Source organism: Sinocyclocheilus anshuiensis, unplaced genomic scaffold, assembly GCF_001515605.1.
Source record: "Sinocyclocheilus anshuiensis isolate Anshui unplaced genomic scaffold, SAMN03320099.WGS_v1.1 scaffold2089, whole genome shotgun sequence".
Lineage (NCBI taxonomy): Eukaryota > Metazoa > Chordata > Actinopteri > Cypriniformes > Cyprinidae > Sinocyclocheilus > Sinocyclocheilus anshuiensis.
Window position 1 is genome coordinate 613,997 of NW_015549564.1, and position 10,899 is coordinate 624,895.

A 10,899-nucleotide genomic window follows, 5' to 3' on the forward strand; every position below is an offset into this window, starting at 1 on the left:
ACACTCGAAGTAGATTGGTCTCTCTAAGGGGAGATCCCAAATCGTCGGTCATCCGACGTGACGTCTCCGTTCCCTTCTTCAGGGAACGAGGGTTACCATACGTAACCAAGACGTTTCTGATGCAGAAAAGCTAGTTTGTGCATTCATGATCTCTAGACTGGACTATTGTAATGCACTGCTAGGTGGTTGTCCTGCATCTTCAATAAACAAGCTACAGGTAGTCCAAAATGCAGCGGCTAGAGTCCTTACCAGGTCAAGAAAATATGATCATATTACCGTCAAGGAAATATGATCATATTACCCCAATTTTACATTCTCTGCACTGGCTACCTATTAAGTTCCATATCAGTTACAAAATATTACTACTAACTTTTAAGGCCCTAAATGGTTTAGCTCCTGTGTACCTAACTAGTCTTCTGTCACTCTACAATCCATCACGCTACCTAAGGTCGCAAAACTCTGGACTCTTGGTAGTTCCTAGGATAGCAAAGTCCACTAAAGGAGGTAGAGCTTTTTCACATTTGGCTCCCAAACTCTGGAATAGCATTCCTAATAATGTTTGGGGTTCAAAGACACACTCTCTCTGTTTAAATCTAGATTAAAGACACATCTCTTTAGCCAAGCATTCACATAATGTGGAATAGCCTTCCTGATAACGTTCGGGGATCAGACACACTCTCTCTGCTTAAATGTAGATTAAAGACACATCTCTTTCACATTACACATTTTCACATCACATTACTCATTCACATGACGTATCTCATAACCTTGTACTTCAATTACATCGGATCAAATGCACATTAACATTTTTTGCTTGGGTTAAACACATCATTTTTTGCTTAGTTGGAACAGAAGCTATGCTAATTTTTCTCTATTACCTTCTCTGTTTCTGCCACGGGCCTGGATCCAGCCCTTACAAAGATCTGAGATGACCGAACACCTGAGAAGAGATTATGACAACCCCTCAGAAGACCTCAGATGATGCCAACCCTCAGAGAACATACAAAACGTCTCAGGTTACTTATGTAACCATGGTTCCCTGAGTAGGGAACGAGACACTGCGTCCTCTACCCCCTCGGAGGCATCGCGTGCGTGCTCTTCGCCCAAACAAATAACGCATAGATCGTGTGTGTCAGCAGATGTTAAACAACGTCAACACGGATGCACACATTCTTAAACGCTTTGCTAGTGCTCGCCATAATGAGATGAATAGAGATCGCTCTTACCACAGAAATGCACGCTTCAAACAAAACAGTCAATGAAGACGAAGAAGAGAATGATGTGTGCTCCCAGCGCCTATTTATACTATAGTCGCACCGGTAGTGACGTCATGGCTGTCGCCGGCCAACAAGTTGATGTTTTTTCAATGTATGCTTCAGACACGGGTCACGACGATGCGTTCCCCATAGCGACCCCTAGAGGACGCAGTTCGAAGTTCCCATGAAAGGGAACTACAAAATTTTGCTATAAGTTTGATCGCAACATATAATCATTGCTGTTAATAGTGTTCACCATCTGTCTGATTACATGACATTAACTAACTGCTTGATTTTTACCGTACATTTCTGCCATATGGACATCAACTTGAGATAGTCACCACTGATAACTAATATAATGATATTACTAGCATTACTAAATTGATTACTAAATATCGTGTAAAAACTTACATTTTCTGTAAAGCTGCTTTGCATCGATACTGTGTATATATATATATATATATATTTAAGAAAGAAAGCACAAGCACACTTCTCAAGCTAATCATCTCACAACAACACACTTGTTAGGTTTTAAAACAATATTATAAAGTAATAGTACTATTCAAAATGAAGTATTTGGACAACATGACAGAAACTGACATCTATTAAAAAACACAATGAGACCAGTTGCCTAAAAGCAAACACATAATTGAGTAGAAAAGTGAAGTTAGTTCTGGTAAAGCGTAATTTGCATGCAGATGCCATGTTTGATATTTTCTCATCTAATGTAATGAAACTCATACATTTTTAAACATGACTTTAGTGAACAAATACTTTGTGAAGACCTCTGCATCTTATAATGGCATTAACATCCTGACAGGCTTTTTATGATGTAATTTTCACAGTGTGCGTTCGTGCATGCACGCACGATTATGCAAATCTTGTAGGACCCACCTCTTTCAGGCAGCCCATGAAATTATTGCTGACGGGAGATCCAGGCAGGTCGGCAGTGCTTGGGCTTCCCCCCACATAGAAGAAATCATCTGAGCCCAGCATTGTGTAATCCTCCTGCGTGTATCCTGTGGTGGTCAATATACCGTCCACCAATATAGTCACCTGTTAAATGATGACAATATAAAAAGACAACAAATTAGTAACTAATTTCAAGATGTGCTTTTAACCTGAGCGATAACCTTATTGTATTGTTTGTTATGGTCTATCTTGTTCAGATTTGTCCTTATTTCGGTTTGCTTACTGCTAACACTCTGGACCATTGGTCTGGATAAGATTTATTGGTGATAGTTTAGTATAGGTTCACGGGACAGGTAAAGAAAATATTGCTGATGAATATTTTCTTCATCTTTGATGGGTTAAGAAAATGAATTTTTATCTGGTTTGGAATATTGCTAATTAGGGTTAGTAAACGTTAAAACCAAGGACAAATTATTTGTACTTGTTTTAGTTTTTAGGGGTACGCTACTTTGTCACACACTCACTCACACACATAAACAGACGTTCAGACACATGCCAAGACTTGAACATGCATGCATTAAAGGAAGGCATTAACCACTGGGAAAATCAAATGTTTTATCCTTTTTCAAAAGGTCATACTAAATAAACATGAGAAGGATCGATGATTCATTGGTTCAATGAAAAGGGGGAGGAGCAAAGCCACAACAGCCAATCAGCAAGCACCCATGCAGAACTAGATAAAGAAGCAGGAAGGCCATGCAACAAGATACACGGCACACAAAACAACATGCGGTAGACACACACAAGGGATTTGGGTGGAAGGGGAGTGATAAATCGAATGTTGTGTTAGTCGCAGTGATTTATGAGGCTGAATGAGATGGTGGAGATGTGGACATGCTATGAGTGGTGTGGAGGTATCAACTGCCAGAGTTCCCAGAGTTCTTAAGTTTCTCTTGTGTGTTTGTTTATTTTCGGGAGGCTCTGCAAGGTGGAAATTTCCCTTGTGGACATTCTTGGAAATCCTCTGTCAGTTATTGCCGACAGTCCTCGCAAAAAATGTGGAGGCTTGGTGTGGGGAGAAAAAACATTTTACTAGCTCCTGTGAGAGTCCCAGTGAGGATGTGAATCTCTATGTAACGTTAATGTGAGGAAGTAAAAGCCAGCCTGATAAACAACAAAAAAACAATAAGAAACAAAACTGTAAAAGAAGGGAGGGAAGTTTGAGAGGAGGGTAAAGGAGGGAAATGTTGAAATTCCTGGTAATACAAACCCATTTCCTCATTTTTTTAAAAAGAGTGTCTAGAATGAAACTCAAAGAAAAAAGAAAGAAAGGGAGAGGGACACACGGCAAACCAAAAAAGGACAATAAGAATGATATCTACCAGACAATGTAGTTTGTTTACCATAGCGTGTCCAATGCCTGAATGCTTTGTGGAAAAGGGGGGAGAAAGGAAATTAAAAAACTGTGAACAGAACACCGTTCCTCAAGTTAATAAATGGACGAAATTAAAAGAGAAAGAAATTAATGATGAAGCTTCAGGGTGTTAGTACATTAGTTTGGTTAGAAACAGGTTAGTCATAAAAATTATCCCATGAATGAATAGTGTTAGTCCCAAGAACTGTTTCTTCCCAAGATGTGAGAAACAGGAAGGGAAAGAGAGATTAAAGAGGAAAAGTACAGTATAATGAGAGCGTAGGTATTATTTGGAGTGGAGACATATGGCTAATAGAGATGGCTCACAATGGTTGACTATTTGACTAGTCATCCAACAATAGACTAGACAATTAGTGAGAAAGATTGTTGACTAGTTTTAGATTTTAGCGGTAGTGTTTTAATTAGCATGCCGATGGTGTGCTGTCCTTAACTTGCTATACGTTTAACATGATAAAAGCCTCTCAGACAAGTTGTGTCATTAAATTCACCATCTTAAAAACACCACTCTACACCTTTAGTCTTGCATGCAATTGCATCATGTAGTTTGTGGCCAATATACCATAATTGTTACCTTTTTAAGATGGTATGTCAAGTTACAAATGCATCTCCAAACTAGCTAGTCAATTTTGAAAATATGTGACCCTGGACCACAAAACCAGTCTTAAGTCGCTGGGGTATATTTGTAGCAATAGCCAAAAATACATTGTATGGGTCAAAATTATTGATTTTTATTTTATGCCAAAAATCATTAGGGTATTAAGTAAAGATCATGTTCCATGAAGATATTTTGTACATTTCCTACCGTAAATATATCAAAACTTAATTTTTGATTAGTAATATGCATTGCTAAGAACTCCATTTGGACAATTTTAAAGGCTATTTTCTCAATATTTTAATTTTTTTGCACCCTCAGAATCCAGATTTTCAAATAGTTGTATCTCGGCCAAATATTGTCTTATCCTACCAAATCATACATCAATGGAAAGCTTATTGATGTATAAGATGATGTATAAATCTCAATTTCGACTTATGACTGGTTTTGTTGTCCAGGGTCAAATATATCGTTTTATTGCTGCTTGCTATACATTCTAATGAATATGTAACATAAAAGAAATGGAACAACAGTATCTGAAGTAGAGATATCAGGATATAATTTTTTTTAAGTAAATATGTTGCAAATACATTTAAGTCCTCAAAGGGATCAGGAAGAATGACTGCTCCCTCAAATCCCTTTGTTATGAGAACTTAAAAAAACACAGCAACTCTGTGTGCTTTTGAAATAGTTTAAAAGACACTTCTAATCATAATGTTGTTGTTAATATTTGTATACAGTTTATACTTTTGTGAAATAGGTAGATACATTACTTTAGTAAATTTGAATTAATTTCATTCATTTTTATAGTCATGAAGGAAAGAATATGCACATTTTGTCAACTGCAGAGTGACATAGCATTTGCAGCATATTCAAACAGTGTAACAGATTTTCTTTACAATAAAAACAGCTAATTTATTACAACATGGACTGATTCATAAACTGCCCTATTTAATTACTGGCAGTATGATAGTGCACTTGGAATCTTTTTAAAAAATCTTTTTATTTTTTTTTTTAAAACTGACCAACACTTATTTTTGAATTAGGTAATAATACCAATAAGAAAATCATCTCAGGTTACGTATGTAACCCTAGTTCCTCTTTAGGAACTCGAGCTGCGTCGAAAACGCTAGGGGAACGCCTTCTGCGACCCACACTCTGAATCACATGTGAAATCAGTCCAATAGCTGAACGGGACGTCACGGCGGATGACATCATGACCAGGAAGCTATATCCCCAACTCTCTTAAGAGAAGATATTGCCAAAAGAAAGGTAGCCTTTATTGTAAGATGGCGATCAGAAATATCTTCGATAGGTTCGAATGGAGGCTTACAGAGAGCTTCTAGCACCACTGCTAGGTCCCACGTGGGGACACGTGATCGTACGAGAGGCCTCAGCCTCAGCGCACCGCGGCGGAAACGTGTAACCTGGGGGTGTCTTCCCACTGAGATGCCACAGAGAGGGGCGTGGTAGGCCGCAATGGCAGCCACGTAGACCTTCAGGGTGGAGTGGGTTAATCCTGTAGAGAAACGGGCCTGCAGGAACTTCAGTACTGTACCGACTGGGCAGTTAGCTGGGTCGAGCTGGTGATCTCTACACCAGGAAGTGAAAAGTTTCCACTTCAAGGCATACCAGAGCGTGGGTCGCAGAAGGCGTTCCCCTAGCGTTTTCGACGCAGCTCGAGTTCCTGAAGAGGAACTATCATTTCTATTATCAAGTCCTTTTATTTGTTGGCATCGGCGAGGTGTAATTTCTAAAAGTATTTTCTTATGAAAAACAAAAAAAAAAACAACAGCAACAGGCCATTTTAAATTGTTAGTGTTTAATCTAAATGATATTCATTAGCCTAGGCGCTACTATTTTGTGACGTCACAACCAGATTGTCTGTGCTCCCCTGGCTTAACTATCCACAACATTTTTTTTTTAAAACAGCAATGCCCATGAATTAGAGAAAGAGAAAGATAGCGGGAGAGTGAGAGAGAGAGAGCTCTTTCAGTTTGTCAGCTCATACACTAGTCTAAAAAACATCCCATGAGGATTGTGCTATATCTTTTACCAGTCTGAACAAATTAGTGACATGAAAAAAGCACTTACTTGTCGAACCCTCATCATATTTTCATTCCATATAAATCTCCCTCACCTGCCAGTGAAGTTTAAGGTCAACCAAACAAGTCAAGCATGATCTCACTGAAGACTCAAACCCAAACCATGGACATACAGCTGACCAGCAGATACAAACACGCTTACTGACGGTAGTTTATCAAAGGCTTCATGAACAAGAGAACACTTGGGGCCTCAGTTAGAAAACCCACATACTATCCAATATCATCCTAAATTCTATGGATTTCATACCACATTAAAAGTGCGAAACAAATTGGGATTTAGAAAGGCTCTTCAAGTTCAAAAAGGGAAAACTTACCTAACAATGTTTAGTTATAAAAAAATGTTAAGTGTTAATAATTCTAGTATTACTATATGCATACTGGGCGTTTGGAATGAGGAGGTCACACGTGCACTGCTATGACTATGCTCAAACATTTTAAGAGCAAGGAAAATAATGATTTTTAAGTAATATTAAGATAAATAATGGTAAAAAAAATAGCACGTATTACATTGTGTCTATTGTGTTTTAACTGGCAGGCTAAACCAAGTAGCACTAAAAGCTCTTGCTTGAAAGTTTTATGAAAATGTGATTTCAAATTGAATCACTGATTAGGTTAAGTTGACAAAATTAGGATGCAACTGCTGTTTATTAGACTCTTATGCTTTTTATTGTCTTACATCTCACCATACAAAGACATCTGAGGGTATTATATACATGAATTACTGTTCCTCTGCACAGTATTTAATATACATGTATTTTATTTATATACTTTTCATTTTTTTTGCAATAATAAAGCAGAATTGATTTAAGAACAAGTATTCATGCATACAGTAAAGAGTTTATAGGAACATTTAGGAAATTATTGTATGTTAATTTAAAATGATTAGGTGCATCTTTATAAATGAGGCTCCTAGTCTCTTCTTATTTAGGATTCATTGCAAAGCTATTTGATCCTAAACAAACTGCTGGCTTAGTCAGACTTCCATGTGCCTTGCTTAAATGCATAAGCTGAAGGAAAATGCCAACCAAATGTCGACCACTGTCTAAAAAATAGCAAGGTGATTTGCTAAAACTTTGAAAGTTCGCTAACACTCGTAGAGCTTTGGAGCATAGACTGAAAGGATTTGAGGTCAAGCTTTAAGTTTTCTGAAAGCCCTTGAGTGTTAAATCATGTCAAGTAACAAAGATAAAAGATTTCAAGGTTTGAAAACACAGGAGGAAATAAGAACATACTCTTTCATTATTCGGAAACTAGGTAACAAATCACAGTGCAACTAAATCCAGTCTTAATGAAATAATGACAGTTACAAAAATAATTATCTGATTATAAACCAGATGCAACATAAATATATTTGAAGTAGAACATAAACTATTTCTCCAGCTAGCTGTGAGTAGTCTTAAGAGCGGCCATCGTCTAGTGATTACCTGTCTCAGGTTGCGTGTCACTTTGATGTCATGCCAGGCGTTGTCATTGAACTTTCCATTGACAGGCTCAACGATAGCCTCGAAGGCTCCTGAGCCCAGGTTGATGACCAATGAAACGGCACCGTCTTTCAGCGCTAGGTTAACATAGTCAGCCGACTTGCCCGTGTGGAGGATGAGACCGTTGCGTTGCCAAGTTTTGAAGGACAGAGTGATCTCATCACTGCTACTCTGGATAGGATTCTGAGACAAGTCATAGCAGAAGTATTCTGCACCCCGGAATGTTGCCACATTGTCCTCGCGTGCTGAAAACAATCAAGAAAAAATTTACAATGTTAATTGGTTTCAATAACTGAACTTGGACACATCTGTGAAATTAACGTTCATCTTGGTCTTTTCAGGAGACATTAAAAATCATCATTCGCAGGCGACAGACACCAAAAGTTCTGTCAGTATTAAAACCAAGACTTTCTGAGGTAGATGCAGACCAAGTGGGATTGTGGGAGCTTTGTCAGAGCACTGAGGTGAAGCAGCAGACCATAAATTCATATTTGTGCTCCCTTGCAAAGACCCTTCACTTTCACTGTCTGAAAGTGGAATCAGAGAATGCTGCATTGATGTGTATGATGCAACCCCTTAAGAAACAACCTTTCTGGAAGTTGAGTCCCAGTGCCTCTTGGTAGAGAAAGATTATTTCCGTATCCAACATTTGAAGTGTGACATTGCTATTTGCAAATTACCCTGCAGTAAAGGAAGAACAATGGCAAATGTATTCATTAATCTGCGAGAGCTTGTTTCTTTCATGCTAACTGTTCTCTTTCCCCTAGAATTTTGGCTTGCCAGAGGATGTATCAGAACTTACTGTCAGCTCCCCTCTGAGAAAATTACAGGGACAGAAAGGAAAGGGAGGAGAGAGAACAAGTGAAAACAGATTGGGAAGAAAGCAGAGAAGTAAGATGGGGTTGTGGGAGTGACAGAGACAGAGAGAAAGGGAAAAAAAAGTAATGGAAATCTTAAGATAAAAAAAAAGATGAAGAGGAGAGGGCAAGAGTAGCTTGTTGTGAAGGATGTGTTTTAAGCAATGATACAATGAAAGCCTGAGTAAGCAAATCAAGCTCAAGGAGCAATTATAAAATGTTAAATTTGGAATGGATGTCGCCACAAATTCACTCTCGCTTTGTGTTGTGCCTAAGAATACTCTTTTATCTGTGGTAAAATCACTGTACTGCACAACCTAGGGCTCTATGGTTTCCATGATGTGGAAAACGCAGAGAGAATTCAATCATTAATCGAAAATACAGAATCCGGGATGTGACATTTAAAAACACGGTTATACAATTAATGAAATTCGAATTGCAATATGGACTAGTGTCTGTGATTATTGACCACAAAAACAAATATGAAGCCTGCATGTTTTGTGTCTCATAGTGAATGAGCAGCGCAGTTTCGTGATGCTTGTGGTGTTTTCAGTTTCTGCTGTCACACCAAATGATAGGGGAGTCTAGTCCCGCTCCTGGAGGGCCACTGTCCTGCAGAGTTTAGCTCTAACCCCAATTAAACACACCTGAATCAGTAATCAAGGTCTGTAGGTTTACTAGAAACTTTCAGACAGGTGTGTTAGGGCAAGTTGGAGCTAAAATCTGCAGGACGTTGGCCCTTCAGGAGCAAGTTTGACACTCCACATAACCTTCTGAGCTTCTCAGACAGCTTACTTCACAAGTATTTAACCATTTCATTTGATAAAATTTTCAAATATACTGAGAAAAGATAAAACCGATTTCACAAGGCATTTCCTGGTCGCCATGATTTAGCCAAGTAAGACATGTTCCTGGATCAACATCTTTTGTTGATCCTGGATCAACATAACTGTCCAAAAATATAGACTTAACCCAATCCCTACCCCTAAACCTAACCCTACCCATAATTTATTCCTAAAAACAGTGTGAAATGATAGCTGATTAACAAGGGTGTAGAAGCACCTAACCCTGATTGTAAGCCTAAAACAGATATTTCCTGAAAAGTTATCCCTCAATTCTGATTGGTTGATAGGAATGTTGTTCCAGGAAATTTGGAAATTTGTAAATAGAAAGGGGGCTGAAATTTGTAAATAGAAAGTTTCCCCTTTGTGTGTTCATGCATTCAGCTGCAATGCATTCAGTTATATTTTAGGAACAACATTTAACAAATGAAGGTACCGAAAATGTTTTAAATAACAGATTGCGTTCTGTAACACTGGGAAAAAATATTAAAAGAAAATTAGTTCACAGCCAAAAGAAACTTTAATATTTATGTTAAATATTCTAAAATCATGGCAATATTTTACAGTACATGGGGCAAAGCAAATATTACCTTTATTTCCTGATTAAATTAATGAATGTAATTGGGTTATTGATACAGTAAATCAATGATGAATTTCCTCACAGGCCAAAACAACAAATTCCTGCAGTATTTGAAATAGAATAATGATCTGCTAAAGTGGAAGAGAAAGAAACAGTGCTTGCTTTGCATTCTGTTCAGTTTACATTGATTGCCACTCGCTGGGGAAGTTTAATTTTCTCCACTGCTCCATTTGCAGCTCAGTGTACTGAGCTTTGATTTCAAAATCCAATGGAGGCAATTAACTACCCCATTTACATGTCCCTGATCCACGTCAGCTCTGACATTTGGCTTGGCAGCAGTAAAGCCATTCCTTGTACAGGGACGAACCTGCTGCCACCAGGGAGAGCACTTTCACCCTGAAAAACCCTCAAATTAATTGCTTGTGTTTCTGATTCACAGCCTAGTGGAAAGCACACATGCTTTTTAAGCTGTGGTGCTCCAGTGGCTAATGAAAGTTTAAATCTGGCATGCAACATTTCCCAATCCCACACTCCCTTCTTCTAGCGGTGATCTCACCATTATCCTGACACTTAAAGTGTCCTTATAAAGTGCAACAGTGATCCCTTTTAACAGCCTTGGCTCCAGAGGTATTTCACAAAAATATTAAGCAGTAAATATTTTGCTGCTGAAAATGTAGCTTTGCCATCACAAGATTAAAGGAACACTCCACTATTTTTGAAAATAGGCTCATTGTCCAACTCCCCTTTCCAACGGGAACTTTGCTCCCGTACCATGGGTGCAGCAGGTGCAATGATATTACGCAGCGCCTGAAAATAGTCCCCAACACACTCCCTGTGCA

At 38.4% G+C, this 10,899-nt stretch overlaps 1 protein-coding gene across 1 annotated transcript in view; it reads right to left on the reverse strand.

Moving 5' to 3' along the window:
* The window catches only part of LOC107657215 (neurexin-3b), a 375,749-nt gene that overhangs the window by 246,599 nt on the left and 118,251 nt on the right, over nucleotides 1-10,899 (reverse strand). The window contains exons 5-7 of the mRNA XM_016445239.1: nucleotides 7,725-8,026; nucleotides 3,551-3,595; nucleotides 2,151-2,312 (exon numbers count right to left, since the gene is read on the reverse strand). Coding sequence (XP_016300725.1) covers nucleotides 2,151-2,312; nucleotides 3,551-3,595; nucleotides 7,725-8,026 — 509 coding nt within the window. The remainder of the gene's footprint in view (nucleotides 1-2,150; nucleotides 2,313-3,550; nucleotides 3,596-7,724; nucleotides 8,027-10,899) is intronic.